Consider the following 22,723-nt stretch of genomic DNA (forward strand, 5'->3'; position numbering starts at 1 on the left):
GCCACCCCCACCCACCACACACACACACACGCACGTCGGCACCACCCACCCATCAAAATCAAACGCAGAATCAAAAGGTCTCGGCGTGGTTTACAATACACAACGAAAAGCCCGCGTGCTTTTTCTTTTAGTTTTTTTGTAAAGAGGTGCCACTGTTCGCGTGTGATCGGTAATTCGCAGTTAACGAACGGGCAAATATAAACTCGGTGAATCCACTGCGTGTGATCCCCCAGCTGCGACGCGCACGTGCAGCGCCAGCGCATCCCGCGTGCGCGCGCGCTCGGCTCGCCCACGTGGGTTTAAAGAGACACCAAAGACAAAGATCCCCCGTATGGCGCCGGCAGACGGTTGGAGCAAGTGCTGTTAGCGAGTAGCACCTTTGAAGCCTGGTACGGCACACGAGGGAGTGGGTGGCCAGCAACCACGCCCGTCACCTCCTTCGTCTCCGCAGTGGCGATGTGTTTAATGCACACCGCACACAGGTACTCATTTGAGACCGAGTCGACCTAGGGGAGGTCCAGGACCGGTTCAGATAATCGTCACCGGCGTTGGCCGTGAGCGGGAATCGAACTCGGGTCGCCGGATTCGTTGCGCAGCGCGCTAACCGCTGCACCACCGCTCCACCATCACGCCCCCCCCCCCCCCCCCAACGAAGTGGGGAGGCTGCCCTCTTATCCTGGTAGTGGGGATTGACAAAAGTGGTTCAGATTCATATCGAGCAGTTTTTATAACTTTGGGTAAAGTTTGCCCGATATACATACATGATTTATCGAGGTGCCATTGTATCGACCAACTTCCACGCGCCCACGGGCGCTTGCACGCGGCTGCGAACAGCTGGATACAAAGAGGGCCACTGCGATTATTCGTGCCCGCCCAAGTGGTGCGGAGGGCAGGGGTGGTGGGTAGTTCACGTGGGAGCGCGTTTGTCTTTGGTGTCAGCGACGCAAATGTTACGCACAGATGTGCCATCATTCACGCCGATCGCCGGCACTCTGTCACGAGTTTCAGCCGGAGAGGTTCATGCACTCCTTGAGCCGACGATACCCCGCAGCACAAATGAGTTCAAGTGAAGATCTGTTTCGTGTTTAACGCGGGCATTGTTGATTCACAGTTCATGTTGGTGACATTGTCGTGTGGATATCATGTAGAGTTGAAGCGTAACCCTCCACCACCAGACAGCGGCAATCACAAAGTTCGTCACGTGGGCGCACCTATGCAAAGCGAACAGAGTTTTTTGTTAATTCTGTCCGACGTTTCGCTGCTCCTCCCGCGGGCGTTCTTGATGTCCTGGTGGGACTGTGGCACAGTGGTGAGTGCCCTGCGCAATTAACCCGGCATCCTGAGTTCGATTACTGGTAATGGCTCACGTAAGTGGCAAGTTTATACCTGAACCGGTCCTGGGCCTCCCTCTTCACCAATCCACGTTGACGAGTTTGGTGAAGTTTCTGGTCAAAACTACCCCGATGACCGGTATGAGGTGGAGGAGGCCTTCATCCAGCAGTGGAGTGACAAAGGAAAGCAATAATTACTTTAAATTACACCATTGAAACCTCATTTGCCAGTAAAAAATATGATAATTGTTTTTTTTACCCTTCTATCTGGCAACAAAACTGACACGTTTGTCTTACAAGGAGTCATGTTTGCATAGACCACAATACCTGCAGTCATAATGCAAAAAAAAACATAACTCTGTATGCACTGTCCTTGAAGTTGATTGGTCCACACCCGAGACAGATTTCCTTAGAGCCTAGTCTCACATGGTGTTGGACCAGATGACGCCAAAAGGTGCACAACTCAAATACAATGTACCATCAGAGTATGAGAGCTCGGGGTAAGCATTTACACCATTGGAACCTCATTTGCCAGTAAAAAATATGATAATTGGTTTTTATTATTATCATATTTTTTACTGGCAAATGAGGTTCCAATGGTGTAAATGCTTCACCCCGAGCTCTCATACTCTGATGGTGTATTGTCTTTGAGTTGTGCGCCTTTTGGCGTCATCTGGTCCAACACCATGTGAGACTAGGCTCTAAGGAAAGCTGTCTCCGGTGTGGACCAATCAATTTCAAGGACAATGCATATATTATCAGAGTTGTGTTTTTTGTTTGCATTTTGACTGCAGGTATTGTTGTCTATGCAAACATGACTCCTTGTAAAAAAAGGTGTCAGTTTTGTTGCCAGATAGAAGGGTTAGAAACCAATTATCATACTTTAAATGACTCCTAGTCTTCCTCTTACGTGAAGTTCCATAAGTCTGGCGGTGCAGATGTTCTTATACGCAGGTCAACGCGACATAATTCATGAAAACTTTTGGTGGTTATCACCCCAAATATCACCAATCAAAGTCAGAGACACTTACGCATCATGTTATCTTACCACCACTAAAGTCTGGGTGCTTATATGTGGGGGAAACTGTAGCGTGTACACATGTTGAGCGTTTTTCGCACCGTACGTAGATAATCGAAGTACAGTGGTTAGCACACTCCGTCACAAACCCGGCCACCCGAGTTCGATTCCCGATCACGACCAATAACAGTGACAATTATCTTGATTTGAAGCTTTCGTGACTGTAGGAATCCATACTCTTTGGTTCTTTCGGTAAAGTCACGTAGGTAGAAAAATATATATATATAATAATATATTACGACGTTTCGATCGCAACACAAGCGGTCGTCCTCAGGTGCAAACAAATAATCCAGCAGTGGAACTGCTGAAACGTCGTGATATATATTTAGATTTGATTATTTTTCTAGCTACGTGACTTTACCGAAAGAACCAAAGAGTAGTGACAATTATCTTGATCGGGTTCCGGGGCCTATGTGCCGTGCCGACCTTCACTGGTGCTCGCTAACAACAGCATTTGCCCCAACAGGCTGCTAAAGCTATAGTGGAGATGTTGGTCTTGTTTGTTTTAGGGGAGCGGTAGTGTAGCAGTTATCGCGCGACCAGTAACGATTTTCTTGTTTCTTACCGGTCTTGACCCTCCCCTAGGTCGTCCCAGGCTTCAAAAAAATTAGTGCCGGTGCGGTGTGTGAACATCAACAGTGGGGAGACAAATTCGGCCGCGCGTGGTGTGGGCCACGCAAACCGCTTTGTGTGCTCGCTAACAGCACTTGCCAAAGCAGTCTGTTAATTAAAAAAAAGCCTACACGGGGGATCTTTGTCTTTGCGTCTATGCCTCGTCCTCTTCATTTTCTTAAAAATATGTGTTACTCTTTCTTTAACCCCTCCCCCCACCCTCTTTCTCTATTTAAGGCATCGACACAGAGGGCATCGACACAAAGGGTTTCTGTGTGTCTATGTTGTGTGTCTCTATCTGTGTGTCTCTGTGTTGTATCTCTCTGTGTGTCTCTCTCTCTGTGTCTCTGTGTTGTCTCTCTCTCTCTGTGCGTCTGTGTTGTGTGTTTCTCTCTCTGTGTGTCTCTGTGTTGTCTCTCTCTCTGTGTCTATGTTGTGTGTCTCTCTCTGTGTGTCTCTGTATTGTCTCTGTGTTGTCTCTATCTCTGTGTGTCTATGTTGTGTGTCTCTCTCTGTGTGTCTCTGTGTTGTCTCTCTCTGTGTGTCAATGTTGTGTGTCTCTCTCTGTGTGTTTTTGTGTTGTCTCTCTCTGCTTGTGTGTCTGTGTGTCTCCGTGTCTGTGTTTTGTCTCTCTCTCAAATTTAGTTCTACCTGATGACGACTGCTTGTGTTGCAATCGAAACGTCGAACTATATTATTTAATTTATTTTCTTTCTACGACTTTACCGAAAGAACCAAATATATATAATTGTTTTTCCGTAATTTCAATGCATAGTGTACAGACTTTCGCAACAATGCAGTAGTATTCATAATAAATGTGTCGTAGCCCTCCACCACCCGACACGGTCAATCAGCAAAAAAAGTGTCACGTTGACAAAAGACAAATAGTTCACTACTTTAGCCCACCGGTGTGTTGAAGAGTGAAACCACAACATTTACAGCTTTTGAGTACGACGTTTCGCTGGTAATTACATCCAGCATCATCGAGCAATTCGCCAGAATATGATTGATGTTTGGGTCAGATCTCGTCAGTAAAATGTGTGTCGTACACCCTGCTCCACCAGACGAAGCCAGATCGCTAGTTCTCCAACACACTGGCGTGCTGAAGCAGCGATACATCGACAACTTTATGAATTGGCTGTGTTCGGGTGGAGGAGGGTTTACGACACACATTTTACTTACGAGACCTGACCCAAAATCAATTATGAATCCGTGTGCAGCCTTTATTACGCACCGGTTCATTGTTTGAGTGTTCACTTTGCGTCGTCTTTATTTGAATGCAGTGAATGCGATTCTTGCTAACGGCCTCAATGGTTTGCAACACACGCGCACGCAAGCGTGGTTGTGTGTTTTTGGTTATGTGAACTTCGCGCGAGACACAGGTGGTGGTGGTTGTGGTGGTGGTGGCGATGATCACGACGCGTCGCTCTTGTCTCTGTTCGTGTGTCCTCCCACGTGCTCCTGTCGACTTCAGTCTCTCATCTCTTGACGTCTCTCCGCGTGTCACTGCATTTCTCCATACGCCACTCTCCCCCTCTCTCTCTCTCTGTGTGTCATATATCCCACAACATCTCTCTAACTTTCTCTAGCTATGTTACTGACTCATCTTTGTGTGTCTCTCTGTATTTATGCCCGCATCTGTCTTTGTCTCTCCGTATTTCTGCACCGCCCCCCCACTCATGTCTCTCTCTCTCTCTCATTTTACATCTCTCCGCATAAACTTTCTCCAAGTTCGTCGATCTGTCAGTGGGTCCTGTCTCTTCGCGCATCCTCCCTGCATCTCAAAATACACACACACACATCTCTGTCTCTCTCTCACTACACACACACATCTCTGTGTCTCTCTCACTCTCTCACTACACACACACACGTCTCTGTGTCTCACCCTCTCACTCTGCTACCTTCTGCCACTCGTCGTTTTGCCATCCCTCTGTCCGTCTACATCGGTGTTCTTCACGCATTTTCAGAGATGTGGGGGGTGGTCGGGGGGATGGGGCACTTTCGCCGATAAGACATCGTCAGTGTGTGCGCGTCGCCACACGTTTGCAACCATCGGGGTTTGACAGCACGATGATGATGATCATGGGGGGGTATTTTCACTTTTCGCCTTTTGTCGGGGGGGGGGGGGGGCGAACGTCAGGGGCCGCACTAAACTCCACCACGTGGCCCGCGGGCAATGAAGAACACTGCTCTTCATCATCTCTCGTCGTCCTCTACCTGCACCCCCCCCCCCCCCCCCCACAGGCGCTTCGGCCCCAAGTGCGCGGGCTGCTCCCAGGGCATCTCGCCCAGCGAGTTGGTGCGCAGGGCACGCGAGCGCGTCTACCACGTGGCGTGCATGACGTGCGCGCTCTGCGGCAAGCAGCTGCGCACCGGCGAGGAGCTCTACATCCTGCCCGGGGGGGCATTCCTCTGCAAGGAGGACTACCTCGCCTCCGGGCCCCCCCTCGACCCCGCAGCCGCAGCAGCCGCAGCAGCAGCAGCAGCCGCCCACGGCTCGGCCAGCAGCAGCGGCGGAAGCCCCTCGGACGCGGTGCCCCTCCGAGACGCCGGAGTCAGATCGGGTGAGTCGATTCGATTGGCTCCAAAGCAGTGGCGGGGTGATTATCCCAGGAGCAAGAGTAGCTACTTATGTAGTAGCCAATCGCCCCCCCCCCCCCCCCGCGCTAAACGCTTTCAAGCTATCGATTATGGTTCGGTGATTCTGCACTTGCTCTATTACTATAGTACTATACTGCCTTCAACTTGTATGAAGGACTGGGTGTTTAAGGTTATCGATTTGTCGTATTATCTGGCTGTATAGAGAATGAAGAAATACAATTACTTTACTATGCAAGTGAAAAAAATGTGTTTTAATATTTACGTGTTTTTTTTTTTATTTAGGGCCCCTTTATAACATATCCTACAGGCCCCGCACTAGCTTAATCCGGCACTGATACCACCACTCCCCACCCCTTCTTCCAACCCCCCCCCCCCCATGCCTCCCTCCCCTCCACCAAACCCTCTCATCCTCTCTCCCCCCCACCAACCCCTCTCATCCCCTCCACCAACCCCTCTCATCCCCTCTCCCCACCACCAACCCCTCTCATCCCCTCTCCCAACCCCTCTCATCCCCTCTCCCCACCACCAACCCCTCTCATCCCCTCCACCAACCCCTCTCATCCCCTCTCCCCACCACCAATCCCTCTCATCCCCTCTCCCAACCCCTCTCATCCCCTCTCCCCTCCACCAACCCCTCTCATCCCCTCTCCCAACCCCTCTCATCCCCTCTCATCCCCTCCACCAACCCCTCTCATCCCCTCTCCCCACCACCAACCCCTCTCATCCCCTCCACCAACCCCTCTCATCCCCTCTCCCCACCACCAACCCCTCTCATCCCCTCTCCCCTCCACCAACCCCTCTCATCCCCTCTCCCCACCACCAACCCCTCTCATCCCCTCTCTCCACCCTTCCATCCTCCCACACCCCCCTCCTCAACGCCCCTCCACCAACCCTCCTCCACCGACCGTCCATGCACGTGCGCTGTTGGGTGTCGCCGTCTGTGTTTACGCGTTTACTTTCTTCTTCTTGTTGTTGTTGGTCGGGCGTGGTTGCTGGGCAACCCGTCATCCTCTCGTGTGCCGTGCCGGACTTCAGAGGTGCTGCTTGCTAACAGAACCTGGACCGACAGTCCCGTTAAGGCTACACGGGGGATCTTTGTCTTCTCGTTTCATTGTAGTGTAGCGGTTAGCGCTACGAACCCAGCGACTCGAGTTCGATCCCCGCTCGCGGCCAACACCGGTGACGATTTCATGAACCGGTACTGGGTCTCCCCTAGGTCGACTCAGCCTTAAACGAGTACCATGGTGCGGTGTGTAAGCATCAGCAGTGTGGAGACAAAGGCGGCCGGGCGTGGTGCTGGCTACCCCACCCCCTCGTGTGCTCGCTTTTGCAAAATCAGGTTCACATCTGGCCAAATAGTTGGGATCTGCACGGCGAATTGTCGAGACGTGTGCACGTGCGCAGTTGCGAACTGCGACTGGCTGTTATCATCATCCCGAGTGCACGGTTCAATGGCTTTGTTGCGCAAATACTCTCGCTCAGATGTGGACAAGGCAGTTGCGGGCAACTATGAAGTTGCGCGAGTTTGAGAGCGATAGGTTGCGCAACTGATCGCTCGGTGGGGAGCGGTGGCGCACTTGTTAGCGCACTGCGCTACAACCCCCCCGCCACGTGGCACCTGAGTTCGATTCTCGCTCGCGGTCAACACGAGTGGTCATTATCTGAATCGGTCACGGGGGTACCCCCGAGGTGAAACTCAGCATTAAAGGGGTACTTGCTGACGGTGTTAAAACCCGTCTCGGTATCACTACTCGCGAGACAAACTCTGTTAGTGAAAGTTATACAGATCAGGTGCTCGCACCGACGACTGTAAGTTTCTTTAAATAACAGCGCCAACGAGTGCTTCTTTTTAATTATTATCATCCAGAGACACGTGCTCAAGCGAATTGCCTGACGTCAACAAAGCCGATGGGCCTCCGACCGCAGTCTATGCACTGCGCGCACGTGGCGACGTTTTTTTATTTCACACGAAACGGTTTCAATTTAGGTGTGTGCAATTGTCATGCTTGCTCCGAGTGTATACCGCCGTACGGATACTGCTGTGCTGCTGAGTTTCGTAGATGTCGGTGCAGGAGTTTTTGTATAGTTCTTGATGACACACGAAGTGATCTCAGACAGGCGGTGACTATAGTTCAATATTTCCCGAGGCCGTAGTAAAATCGAGCCTGGCGGATTTATTGTGAACACATGCAGCGAGGCATTTGTGGCATTGTTTTGCATAAGAACAATATATACATCTGTTCCACACCACATATTTCAATGTAATATACTGTATGTAAACACTTTTACTCGATAATCTCTGACTGGTAACATTCGGTAAACTTTAAAACTGTGCTTCCGATGTGTTCTATGTACGCTACGTGCAAATAGAATCATTGCCGGTATATATATAATAAAAAAACATTCGAAAATAAACGTCAGTGCACGTTGCAAGAACACACGTAGATTGAACAAACTCCACGTGTGCTCTTGCAAATGCATATTTACAAATATTTGATTAAATTCTCATTTCTATCGATGTACAAGTTCGCATCGTCATACGCACTTTATAAGGGTAGCGGGTCTCCCTTGACACAGATTCACCTGTTGGTCCCCTCTGGGTCTCTCATCTGGTTATTTGTCTCGGCTAAGGTGAAGTATGGTCAAAGCCTTCATCCAGCAGTGGATTGTCAAAGGGCTGCACGTGGTACCATATCATCATCGTCATCATCGTCATCATCATCGTCATCATCATCGTCATCATCAGCATCGTCATCATCATCGTCATCATCATCATCGTCATCATCATCGTCATCATCATCGTCATCGTCATCATCGTCATCATCATCGTCATCATCATCGTCATCATGATCGTCGTCATCGTCATCATCGTCATCATCGTGATCATCATCATCATCGTCATCATCGTCATCATCGTCATCATCATCGTCATCATCGTCATCGTCATCATCATCGTCATCATCATCGTCATCATCGTGATCATCATCATCATCATCATCGTCATCATCATCATCGTCATCATCGTCATCATCATCATCGTCATCATCGTCATCATCATCATCATCGTCATCATCATCGTCATCATCATCATCATCGAGACCTCCCTCGTCCCTCTCACAACATTCTCAACCCATTTCGTCACTAGCAATGCCCGAAAATGAAAATACCTAATTGACGACGTTTCGGGCAAGGACCCGTCCTCACAACAGCTCGCGACTGCGATTAACCGCCCCGGGTTCAATCTCGGTCTTTTCTAACTAAAGCAGAGCCAGCGCATCGTGGCATTTCGCCGCGTATCCGTGTCCGTTCCCCTGCGCGATGGCTTCGGGCAGTGGTTCCCAGCATCTCAATTCCTGGAGACCCATCACGCTACGCATTCTTTATGATTACCACCACCCTCCCCCGGTCATTTTCAAATTAAACAACGTTATCTGGTCATGCTGCTGCTGCTGCGTTGGCAGTGGTGCACAAGCACAACTAACAGCAGCAACAAAATTCGTTAATGACACCGTGGCCCTTAAAAGGAAAATCGTGTATTATGCGACGTTTTCAGCAACGGCGAACCCAATAATTGGTGGATAACTTTATTAATATAGAGTGGACCGCAGAGCTTGGAGGGGGGCATTTGGTGCCGGCTCACCGCTTGGCTGCCTTCCCGCTTGTGGCTGCCACCTCCTCGTGTCTCCGAGTCCGTTCTGTCTCTTCGGAAGGGAGCCTACGTGATGCGACGTGTGGCAAGTTGGGATTATCATTATTATTACGGTATTTGTATTGAGCCAGACGTGCCGTTTAGGGTCTCTATCACGGCTGGGGTTTGGGACAGTCGAAGAGAAAGCCGTTTGAAAAAATTGTGATAAAACCTCCAAACGTTCTTGTACCCTACACACGTGCGTGTGGATAGAATCTTATCCTCAGGGGTATACAGATTCGATGAATTTCCACCAAGCAAAGCTGTGAATCGATGTAAATATCGGTTATTTTAGATATTTTATGTTGCCGGCGTCTGGTTTGGATCGCTTATCGATTGTTTCATTTGCTCTGTGAGTCTTGTTTAAATCCTTTATATTAAGTTCGCGTGCTTGCTTGCTTGCTTGCTTAGGACCGTGCAAATCTTTCCGTCGTTTTTAACCCACTTCCCGTGATCCAATCGAGCTGACATTTTCGACACAGACTCGTTGTGCCAGACAATTATTGTTCGTGAAAAAAAATTCCCAAAATTTTACACTTTTTAGGCAAAACAAAATTATTTTACATATATTCAAATAGAACGCATTCATAGCTTTGGCTGAACATCACAGTGCAAGAGCCCAGAGCGTAACCCCTCCACAGGCCGTGGTGGAGTAGCGCAGTTAGTAGCGCCCTCGCTTCCCATGCCAAAGGTCGCGGGATCGATCCCCGCGTCCTCCACAGGCGAATATATTTTTAAATCCTTTATATTAAGTTCGCTTGCTTGCTTAGGACCGTGCAAATCTTTCGCTCGTTTTTTAACCCACTTCCCGTGATCCAATCGAGCTGACATTTTCCACACAGACTCGTTGTGTGTGACAATTAATTTTCGTGAAATTTTTTTTCCAAAATTTTACACTGTTTAGGGAAAACTAATTAAATATTTAATTACCAATTGCTTAATACTGGCAGACAATCATCTGACCCATAGATTGCAGCCATCTCAAGCCAGAGGACGAGAGAAATCTAGCCGCCACGCATATAAAGGATTTAGAGTGAAAAACTTTGTTTTTACGGGTTTACTTTATGTAAGATTGAGTTCGCTCAATTTAAAGTCTTAAAGTCTTAAAGTCACTTTATTGTCAAGTGTGTTACATGCATGACATACAACACAGATGAAATTACAGTCCTCTCTCTTGGTCCCACGGTGCAACCAAGCAATTAAAAAAATAATCACAATTAACAGACATAAATAAACAATAAACAATCGGCGATCAACACAAGATAAATAATAAAAAATGTAATAGACTTAAAATAAACAACAGTCAAGAATTTTTAAAATGTAAAATATTATTTAAAAAAAGTATTTAAAGAAATAAGATATTTAAACCAGTGTGATAGTGCGATGTAGTGCAATGTGCAGTCCAGAGATCAGGATGTACGAGTGAATGTGTGTGTGGGGGTTCGGGTCAGGGGGCAAAGGGGGGTGGGTGGGCAGAGAGGGGGGAGTGATGGTAGAGCAGGGAGGGAGTTGAGTCTCCTGACAGCCTGGTGAAAGAAACTGTCTTTGAGCCTGGTGGTCCTTGCTGGAAGACTCCGCAGTCTCCTCCCTGACGGCAGCAGGCTGAAGAGGCTGTGAGATGGGTGGGTGGGATCACCTGCAATCTTGATTGCTTTGCTGGTGATGCGGGTGTTATAAATGTCCAGTAGAGGCGGGAGAGAGACACCAATGATCCTCTCAGCTGCTCTCACTATGCGCTGTAGAGTCTTGCGGCAGGACACGGTGCAGGTGCCGTACCACACGGTGATGCAGCTCGTCAAGATGCTCTCAACAGTGCCTCTGTAGAAGGTGTGCATGATGGGGGGCGGGGCTCCTGCTCTTCTCAGTTTGCGGAGAAAATACAGGCGCTGTTGGGCTTTTTTGGCCAGTGATGCAGTGTTGTGGCTCCACGACAGGTCTTCAGAGATGTGCACACCCAGGAACTTGGTGCATCTCACCCTCTCCACTGCAGCACCGTTGATGGTTAGTGGAGTATGCTGGGTGTGCACTCTCCTGAAGTCCACGACAATCTCCTTCGTCTTCTCAACATTCAGGTGGAGATTGTTGTCCTTGCACCACATGGCCAGCCTGCTCACCTCACTCCTGTAGTTTGTCTCATCACCGTTTTTGATGGCACCCACCACAGTTGTGTCATCCGCAAACTTAATGAAGAGGTTGGAGCTGAATGATGGTGTGCAGTCGTGGGTCAGCAAAGTGAAGAGGAGGGGACTCAGCACACATCCTTGGGGGACCCCTGTGTTCAGTGTGATGGTGCTAGAGGTGTTGCTGCCAACTCGAACTGCCTGTGGTCTCCCTATCAGGAAGTCCAATAGCCAGTTGCACAGGGAGGTGTTGAGCCCCAGGTGGTCTAGTTTGTGGATGAGCTGCTGGGGAATGATTGTGTTGAATGCTGAGCTAAAGTCGATGAACAGCATTCTGACGTAGGAGTCTTTAGTCTCCAGATGGGTGAGAGCTGAGTGGAGGGTAGCGGCGATGGCGTCATCGGTTGAGCGGTTAGACCGATACGCAAACTGGAAAGGGTCCAGGGCGTGGGGAAGGACAGACTTGATGTGTTGTAGGACTAGCCGCTCGAAGCACTTCATAAGGATGGGAGTGAGTGCGACCGGGCGGTAGTCATTGTGGCAGGAGGGAGATTACTTCTTCGGGACCGGGATGATGGTGGTAGCTTTGAGGCACGTGGGTACAACAGCCTGTCTCAGCGAGGTGTTAAAGATGTCGGTGAAGACATCTGTGAGCTCCTCCGCACAGTCTCTCAGGACACGACCCGGAATGTTGTCAGGGCCCTGGGCTTTCCTTGGGTTCGTCCTTCTGAGGGATCTCCTCACGCTATCTGGGGATAGCGTCAGCACCTGATCACCGGGAGGTGGTGGAGTCTTCTGTGCTGGGGTGCTGTTGTCTGCCTCAAAGCGAGCGAAGAAGTCCTTCAGCTGGTTCAGCAGAGAGATGGAGCTGTCACAGGTCTGCGGAGAGGGTTTATAGTCCGTGATGGTCTGCATCCCTCGCCACAGGTTCCTGGTGTCTCTGCTGTCATTGAAGCGGTCGGCGATCCTCCTGGAGTACTGCCTCTTGGCCAATCTGATGCCTCGCGACAGGTTGGCCCTGGCTGTCTTCAGGCCCATCTCCTCGCCAGCTTTGAAGGCGGCGTTCCGAGCCCTCAGGAGCCTGTGGACTTCCCCTGTCAGCCATGGCTTCTGGTTGGCCCGAATGGAGATGGTTCTGGTGACCGTGACATCCTCCATACACTTCCTCATGTAGGAAGTGACGGTCTCCGTGTACTCCTGGAGGTCTACGGTGTTGTTGTAGGTGGCTGCCTTTCTGAACATGTTCCAGTCGGTGGTGGAGAAGCAGTCCTGGAGTGCCTCTGAAGACCCCTCAGGCCACACGCATATCCGCTTTATAACTGGTTTGGTGACTTTAACCAGCGGCCTGTACGCTGACGTTAGCAGAACAGTGGTGTGATCTGAGGTCCCAAGGTGGGGGAGGGGACGGGCTTTGTAGGCACCTTTGTGTGTAGTGTCGACATTGTCCAGGATATTGTTTCCTCGTGTGGGAAAGTTGATGTGTCCCTGGAGTTGTGGAAACACGATCTTGGGGTTGGCATGGTTGAAATCCCCAGCCAGAATGAGGAAGGCATCTGGGTGGGCTGTCTGCTGGTCACCGATGTGCTGAGGGAGTTCATACAGTGCCTCGTTCCTGTTGTTTTCGGAGCCAGGGGGGATGTATAGTGCCACCAGCAATATGGCACTAAATTCCCTCGGCAGGTAGAATGGCCGGCATTTAATTACCATAAACTCCACCGATGATGAGCAGTGTTGGCAGACCACAACAGCGTCGCGGCACCAGGCATCGGTGATGTAAACACAGAGTCCCCCGCCGCGAGTCTTCCCCCCCTCGACGAGCGCTCTGTCCGCCCGGTAACATGTTAGCCCAGCTAGCTGAATGGCATGGTCCGGGACGCTGTCGTTAAGCCATGTCACCACTCTCCCTCCCTCACCACTCTCCCTCCCTCAGCACTCTCCCTCCCTCACCGCTCTCCCTCCCTCACCGCTCTCCCTCCCTCACCACTCTCCCTCCCTCACCACTCTCCCTCCCTCACCACTCTCCCTCCCTCAGCACTCTCCCTCCCTCACCTCTCCTCCCTCACCGCTCTCCCTCCTCCCTCTCCTCCCTCACCGCTCTCCCTCCTTCACCGCTCTCCTCCCTCACCTCACCACTCTCCCTCCCTCACCACTCTCCCTCCCTCACCACTCTCCCTCCCTCACCACTCTCCCTCCCTCAGCACTCTCCCTCCCTCACCACTCTCCCTCCCTCACCACTCTCCCTCCCTCACCACTCTCCCTCCCTCACCACTCTCCCTCCCTCACCACTGACGCCCAGCCGCCTTTGTCTCCCCAGTGGCGATGTTAATAGGCCACACCAGTTACTCGTTTGAGGCTGAGTCGACCTAGGGGAGGTTCAAATAATCGTCAGCGGTGGTGGCCGTGAGCGGGAATCGAACTGGGTTCGCCGGGTTGGTAGCGCAGCGTAGCGTTAACCACTACACCCACCGCTCCTCACACACCACACACGCACAGACACACACACAGACACACACATAGACACACGCAGACACACACACACACAGACACACAGACACACACAGACAGACACACACACACACAGACACACAGACAGCACGCTAACCACAACACTACCGCTCCCCACACACCACACACGCACACACACAGACACACACACACAGACACACAGACACAGACAGCACGCTAAGCACTACACTACCGTTCCCCCTACACAACACACGCGCGCGCGTCCATAGGTACACATACACGCGCTTGCTGCAGACAGACGACTGTCAGTGTGCGTAGGGCAGTAAACGACGGAAAATATAAAGCGGCAATGCTGCGCGAGGAACGCCTTAGACCTGCAACACATTTGTGTAATGCGAGCGTAAACACACAAACACACACATACATACACACATACACACACATACACACATACATACACACAGACATACACATACACACAATCACACACATACAAACACACAAACACATACACAATACACACACACATACATGCATACACACAGACAGACACATAAGACACATACATACACACACATACATACACAGAAACACATAAACACACATACATAGACACACACATACATACACACAAACACATCCACACACGTACATACACACATACATACAGACACGCAGACATACACATAAACACATACAAAAAAACGCACATACATACACACACATGCATACACACAAAACATACAGACACATACATAGACACATACATACAGACACGCAGACATACACATAAACACATACAAAAAAACGCACATACATACACACACATACATACACACAAAACATACAGACACATACATACACACATACATACAGACACACAGACATACACATAAACACATACACACATAGTCATGATCCGGCTTTGCCCGGGACTTGTATCCACCACGCCCGGCCGCCTTTGTCTCCCCAGTGGCGATGTTAATACGCCACACCAGTTACTCGTTTTGAGGCTGAGTCCCTCCCTCGCCACTCTCCCTCCCTCGCCACTCTGCCTCCCTCGCCACTCTGTAGAGGACGTGAAATTTGTATGAATTTACCTCAGAGTGGCGTGTTGGGTGTCGAGGCCTAGCACCGTGCAGAGCCTCCCGCCTTGCCTGATTTTCCCACCCGGCGAACGCTGGGTACGGGTGCCGGTCCCCCCCCCCCCCCCCCCCCGGCGCTATTAAAAATGGCGTCCACCCCGCGGCGAAAAGTTGCTACTCGTTGCCAGGGGCAACCGCCGTCCAATGAAAGCGGCGAAGGCGTTGCTAGCCGTTGCCAGGGGCAACCGCCGTCCAATGAAAGTGCGTATGGTCCGAAATCCACACACACATACACAGACAGACAGACATGCACGATTTTATATATATAGATCAGCGATCTAAACCCAAAAACGTTGATTATGAATAATATTGGTCGCGAAAGCCTACGTGTTAAATTTGTGACGATGTGTGACAAGGGGGGGGGGGGGGGGGGAGTTGAGAAATATGACGTCACATCAAAATGCGCAACTTTAAATAAATATAGGCAACACGTTCTACTTAATTAAATAGACTTTCTATTAAATGGTTTCTTCGACAACATCAGAGTGCAGCGGCACATTCAATATGCACTACAATGACAGTAGTTTAAAGCGATTTGAAGCATGTTTTATTTGGGAGGGGGGGGGGGCAGAGCTTTGTGATGTCATATTTGAGGGAGGGGTCTCACTTTTTGTGACGCCGCGTGACGAAGGGGGGGGGCGGGTCAAAATCGTCAAAATCGCGTGACCTCATTTATGGACGGCCCCTAACCCGTATACAATAATATGTCGACTATAACTGGGTTATTTTAGTTACGCCGTGTATTGGGCTTAGAGGAAGACAGTCTAACAGTGACAGTATTGATACAGACAAATATTGAAAGGTAAAATACTCACAATGAAGTTACTGTCATGCTGACCCATCGGTCTAGGATTTTACTCAAAGAGGTTGGATGGCGCAGCGTTATGTTCCGTTGATAAGATCGCCAGATGCGTTTCATCGGCCTTGGTCCATGGTAGACCTGCAGGCATTTTTGTTGAATAATGTATCTTAACATTTGCCTACTTCTTCTTGGTTCTTTCGGTAAAGTCACGTAGAAAGGAAACAATAAAATAATTAAAATAAAACATAATAAAATCATTCTCACGACAGACCTGTTCTTCAGGTGAAGAACAGGTCTGTCGGAAAGACAGCGTTTGACAGCGTCTGTCTTTCCGACAGACCTGTTCTTCACCTGAGGACGGCTGCTTGCGTTGTGGCCGAAACGTCGTGAGAATTATTTTATTATGTTTTATTTATTTTATTATTTCCCTTCTACGTGACTTTACCGAAAGAACCAAGAAGATGAATCCCTGCAGTCACGAAAGCTTTAAATCGAAATTTGCCTACTTGTTTATCTGTTGATTCGGGAGGCCCCACCCTCCACTTGTGGCCGACTGGGCCTCCGAGTGCGTCGCATGACGCCGCCACACACATCCCCACCCAATCGTTGCGCCCATGATGATTACAATTGATTGAAACGCGTGGCTGCACGCGGGCACACATCAACGGGTTTTGCGCGGTCGCAAGCGGCAATTTAACTGCGTTGGGGCCACGAGTCGTCCCCCCCACTGACTTCGCGTCAATACCCGCAAAAAAACCAGGAGCGGTGATTGCAGACTGCACACGCCATACTCTTAGTTTTTTCGGTAAAGTCACGTAGGTAAAAAAATAAAATAAAAATAAATAAAAAGCACGACGTTTCGGAGGCAACACAAGTCTCCGTCATCAGGTGGGACTGTCACAGCCAGATTTGCTGCATCAAGTGAGGCCTCACTTGATACTATACTTTTATTTTTATTAATTTTAATTTCTTTTTTTTTTACCTACGTGACTTTACCGAAAAAACTAAGAGTATGAATCCTTGCAGTCACGAAAGCTTCAAATCTAGAATGCACACGCCACTTCGTGTGGGCACGGGGAGGCAAAAAAAATTAACCCGTAAAAACAAAGTTTTTCACTATAAATCCTTCATATGCGTGGCGGCTAGAGTCCTCTCGTCCTCTGGCTTGAGATGGCTGCCACCTATGGGTCAGATGATTGCCTGCCACCATTAAGCAATTGGTAATTAAATATAAAAACAATTCCTAAGTGTAAAGTTATGGAAAACATTTTCACGAAAAAAAATTGTCACGCACAACGAGTCTGTGTGCAAAATGTCAGCTCGATTGGATCACGGGAAGTGGGTTAAAAAACGACCGAAAGATTTGCACGGTCCTAAGCAAGCAAGCAAGTGAACTTAATATAAAGGATTTAAAAAGGCCTTCTCGTCGTCGTGAATCGATAGGTGTGCGAACGCGAGTTTGCGGCAAAAACAAATCCCGTTATAATTGTTTCTCTGTACTCGCTTCGTCCGTTGCGCAAGTCGGCTTCGTGTTACTCGACGCGATGTTTATGTTGTTGGCCAGAGAAGTGTCGCCCAACACTCCACCGCTCAGGAAACACGCCTTTTAATACCTACATTGAAAAAACTAATTTCTATAGATTTGAAGCTTTCGCGACTGCATGATTTCCATACTCTTTTCGGTAAAGTCACGTAGGTAGAAAATTAATAGATCACGACGTTTCGATCGCATTACAGGGGACCGTCTTCAGGTGAGAGAGAAAACTACTCTCTCACCTGAAGCTACTCTCTCAAGAACCAAAGAGTATAATTTCAATAGAACTGCTTTTTTGTGTTTAGTTTGTTGCCTCTGCCCCGCACCTCCGATTAGCACGGTTGGCTACGTACGGTGCGAAAGAAGTTCAACATACATACATTAGGAGCTTGCCAACTGCACATAACACGTGAGAAATAATTTGGGTGGGATTTAGCAAACAGTAATTGTGTTCGAGACGCACTTCAAACGGTGGCAATGCACACGTCAAAGCACACGACAGATGTGGAGTATTATGACGCAGCTGTTAGCACGCTGTGTTACGAACCTGACAACGCCTAAGTTCGATTCCTGGTCATGGCCAACATCGGTGGCAAGTGGTATCTGAAGCGGTCCTGTGCACCAGCTCGCCCCTCCTTGCTCACCAAACTTCGCCGACCAGCTTGGCGAATTTCGGTCAAACAACCCATGCGAACGGCAATGGCGTCGGTAGGCCTTCATCGTGCAGTGGATCGAAAATGGCTGTTATTATTATTATGATTATGAATGTAATATTATTAACACGTCGGTTAGACGCAGCGGTCCACAACCTTCTTGGCACCAGGGAGTGGTTTCGTGGAAGACAATTTTTTCACGGACCGGGAGGGGGGGGGAGTCATCATTGGGTCTTTCCACCTTTTCAAAGAAGCTCTCCAGCGACGTTTGTTTTTTACTCATTTTGGCTCCTTGGGGGTTAGCAGCTTGTGGGCTTACCACAACTGTGACTGAGACGAGTGCGCAGTGCGGGAAAGAGGCGCGGACGGAAGTGGTAAATAATAAAATAATGGACGCGGGTCACACGTGGACTCACCGCTCTCACCTCCTGCTCCTGTGCGGCCCGGTTCCTAACAGGCCACGGACCCGTACCGGTCAGCAGCCTGGGGTTTGGAGACCCCTGGGTTAGAGGGCTGCATGTTCCACAAACGCAACGCCACGACAGAGACATAGAGAGAGAGAGCTTGCCAGTTCATTCTTCTAGGCCTTGACGCGCACATCACCAGAACGCCCGCTGAAACGGCGCCCATGTTCTTCGTGCGTGTACGTCCGCCGAGCAAAATGGAGTAACGGATTTACAGTGAGGGAAAAAAGTATTTGATCCCCTGCTGATTTTGTACGTTTGCCCACTGACAAAGAAATGATCAGTCTATAATTTTAATGGTAGGTTTATTTGAACAGTGAGAGACAGAATAACAACAAACAAATCCAGAAAAACGCATGTCAAAAATGTTATAAATTGATTTGCATTTTAATAAGGGAAATAAGTATTTGACCCCTCTGCAAAACATGACTTAGTACTTGGTGGCAAAACCCTTGCTGGATTTACCCATTTACCCCACATACCCCATTTTCATTGATTTTACCCGAAATTAACTCTGTCACTTATGATTGCAAGTTGTTGCGAGTCAGTGACTGCTTTCGTGTTAAAATACGGTGCTGTTTTTTAGAATAGTGTGTTTATAATATCATTTTATTTAGATATCCACATTTATTTTATATTTTTCTTCTACAGTTTTTATTGAAAATGCAATATTTGATATCTCAAAAACCTGATGCCAGATTTGGAATCAGCACCCCAAAATTACATTAAAACGGTTGGAATACCTCATGCCAAAAAAAGTGTGTTGACCAGTGTTATTCATCTACCAACCACTCTGTGCCAACCTGGCACCGATCACTAACCAACCCCCAACCCTCCCCCCCACAACTTTCCCCGCAGTGGCCGCGACGGCGCGCAGCGACGGGAGCCCGACCTCCCCGGAGGGCGCCGCGCGTAGCCCCGACGGCGGCGAAGACGGCGAGCTGTCCAAGGACGCGGCGGGGCCCGGCGGCTCGGACAAGGAGGGCGAGGCCGAGGAGGCGGCGGGCGGTGCCGGCGGCAAGCGCCGGGGGCCCCGCACCACCATCAAGGCCAAGCAGCTGGAGACGCTGCGCGCAGCTTTCGCGGCCACGCCCAAGCCCAGCAGGCACGTGCGCGAGCAGCTGGCCCAGGAGACGGGGCTCAACATGCGCGTCATACAGGTGATCACCCGCCTCCTCCTCTTCTTGTTGTCCATTGGCTGCTGGGTGAGGGCATTGCCCCTCCCCCCCCCCCGCCCCCGCTCCCACTCCGCTGTGCCGGACATGGGGGTTGTTTCATACTCTTAGTTCTTTCGGTAAAGTCACGTAGGTAAAAAATTAAATTAAAATTAATTTTAAAAAATAAAAAATAAAAACAATAAAATCACGACGTTTCGGAGGCAATACAAGCTTCCGTCTTCAGGTGAAACTGTCACAGCAGATTTTTTGCTGTGACAGTTTCACCTGAAGACGGAAGCTTGTGTTGCCTCCGAAACGTCGTGATTATTTTTTATTAATTTTAATTTCATTTTTTACCTACGTGACTTTACCGAAAGAACTAAGAGTATGAATCCTTGCAGTCACGAAAGCTTCAAATCTAGAATTATGGGGGTTGTTTGGCCGTACTTGACCACGCCGGTCAGCGCCGGGGTTGTTTGGCTTGGCTACCGAGGGCTGACTGCGTGGACGGAGAGAGAGAGCGTCACGCCCCGTGCGTGTTCGGACACCTGTGATCTGTAAACCAGCGCTTCAGAGGCGAGGGATTGAGAATCGTGTGTGTCTTCGTGGTTCTTTCGGTAAAGTCACGTAGAATGGAAATAATAAAATAATAAAAATAAAACATAATAAAATACAATTCCCACGACGTTTCGGCCACAACGCAAGCAGCCGTCCTCAGGTGGAGAACAGGTCTGTCGAGAAGACAGAGTCGACAGACCTGTTCTCCACCTGAGGACGGCTGCCTGCGTTGTGGCCGAAACGTCGTGAGAATTGTATTTTATAATGTTTTATTTTTATTATTTTATTATTTTCCTTCTACGTGACTTTACCGAAAGAACCAAGAAGATGAATCCCTGCAGTCACGAAAGCTTTAAATCGAAAAAAATCGTGTGTGTGTGTGGGCATCCCGAACCCCGCCGGGATGCCAGGTTTGCCAGGAGATGGCAGGACAGCCAGTGGGTTCTCAACTTGCCTGTACAATTATTTTCGTTGTGCCCTATTCTGGGTACCCCAGTTTCATCCCACACGTCAAAACACTGCCCCTTAAAGTGGAACTTGTGAAACATGCCAATGCAGGACCCTCCTGAAATAGAGTCATTAAGGCTTGACGAGCCCTTCCTGGTTATATAGATCTTGTTCTTAACTCTGTGTGTCGCAATCGCAAGGAGGGATCTCATAATTACTATAGAGATTGGGGGGGGGGGGGTAGAGACTAGGGCTAGAAATAGTTAAATAAATAAATAAGAAGTCTTCTAGGCCACAATCCTGTGAGCCATGAGCCTTTAATAGATGATCAACTTGCCACTTTTGCCCCACATTGGGTGGAGGTACCACGCCTGGACTGAGAGGTGGCCACAGAACCTGACAGTAAAGCAATGGATGATTGAATCCATCTGTGCGGAAATTTGAATGTATATCCCTTCGTACGAGTGGGGTCTTTTTTCTATCCAGGTGCCTCTTTCCTACCTATTTTCCAATACTCAATGATCGAATTGGTTAAACGTCCAATCGCCTGACCGTCCTGAATTAAAAAAAAATCGGTCTTGAATTTGATTCCTCGCCACCGCTGGCATCAGTTGTGGCGAACGATACCTGAACTAGCCCGGGGCCTCCTCCCCTTCATCAACGCACACTGGTCAGCGCGGTGAAGCATGTTCAACAACCCCCGTGATCGACGCGGCATGGGGAAGCCTTCACCAAGCATTGGATGCAAAGGCCTATACATAATGCGTCGCGGTGGCGAGATGTTAACTACCTCGCCTGGTATGCAGGAGGTCATAGGTTCGATCCCGACCCAGACGCCTGTATATTTGGAGTTTGCACGTTCTCTCCATGGTCGCGTGGACTTTTTCTCCGTGTCCTGCACAGTTTCCCTCCACATTTAAGAACATTCACTCAGAGTGTATTTGGCTGCCATAAATGTCTACGTGATGAGCCACTTAATCGGGCAATCATTTGTGGCCCGGTCGCTGCTGAAAAGAGCTATACAGCTCGGTGGGCCTTACCTGGCAAAGCGGTCAGCATCTTTCAACGATGGCACCTCCTCCTTCCCATCATCCCCCACCGCCTGCCCTCCACCACTGCTCCTGGCCCTGACGCTCGCCCTGACGCTCTTCCTGGCACGTGCCCGCGTGCGATCCGCCTCCCCAGGTTTGGTTCCAGAACCGGCGCTCCAAGGAGCGGCGCATGAAGCAGCTGAGCGCCCTTGGGGGACGGCGGGGGCACGCTCTCTTCCGAGGAGGGGCGCGGAGGGCGAGGCCGCTTGCGGGCCGCCTGGAGGAGGGGGAGGCAGGGGCCCCCTTCGCGTATTACCCCGGTGAGTAACCCCCCTCCCGACCCCCATCGTGGGGCGGCGGTCCCCCGTGTCCTTCGCCAGCGATGGATCAATCAAACTTTCTTTCACGCTTTACTACTTACGAGACGTGTGCAAGTTGCAGGTTGGGTCCCGTTCACAGCTGAATCTCGGAACGCGCGAGCGGCTCGGGATTAGTTTTATTTAGAGAGGCGTAGCGCCGCTGTTTTTAACGACATTGTACTCGCCGCAGAAGGCTGTATTGACACAACGGGGAATTGAACTCAGTGCGTGAACCACAATGCCACCGCTCCACCCACGTGTATCCAGTTAAGGCCAGTACACGGCACAACAACTTTTTACTTCAATTTTATAGTAGTGGTGACGAGTTGTTAACTCCCTCGCCTGGTATGCAAGAGGTCGTTGGTTCGATCCCAACCCTGACAATGCCTGTATATTTGGAGTTTGCATGTTCTCCCCGTGGTCATGTGGATCTTTCTCTGGGTCCTCCGGTTTCTCCCCCCACATTTCTAAGAATGTGTTCGGAGTGTATTTGGCTGCTATAAATGCCCACGCGATAAGCCACTTCATTGAGCTATGAAACGTGGCAGGGTCGCTTAAGAAAAATAGCTATCTAAATAGCTCAGTGAGTTTTATCTGATGAAAAAAATGTTTAGTTTAATTGGACTTCACATGGGATGCAGGACTTTTTTCTGATGAAACATTAAGTCTCACCTGGT

The 22,723-nt window shown here is 49.7% G+C and overlaps 1 protein-coding gene across 1 annotated transcript in view; it reads left to right on the forward strand.

The window, feature by feature from the left end:
- Positions 1–22,723, forward strand: part of LOC133348510 (LIM/homeobox protein Lhx5-like) — a 60,219-nt gene that overhangs the window by 26,586 nt on the left and 10,910 nt on the right. Inside the window, exons 2-4 of the mRNA XM_061561352.1 lie at positions 5,266–5,585; positions 19,353–19,654; positions 21,842–22,007. Coding sequence (XP_061417336.1) covers positions 5,266–5,585; positions 19,353–19,654; positions 21,842–22,007 — 788 coding nt within the window. The remainder of the gene's footprint in view (positions 1–5,265; positions 5,586–19,352; positions 19,655–21,841; positions 22,008–22,723) is intronic.

Source organism: Lethenteron reissneri, chromosome 27, assembly GCF_015708825.2.
Source record: "Lethenteron reissneri isolate LAM-NWPU_2019-01 chromosome 27, ASM1570882v1, whole genome shotgun sequence".
Lineage (NCBI taxonomy): Eukaryota > Metazoa > Chordata > Hyperoartia > Petromyzontiformes > Petromyzontidae > Lethenteron > Lethenteron reissneri.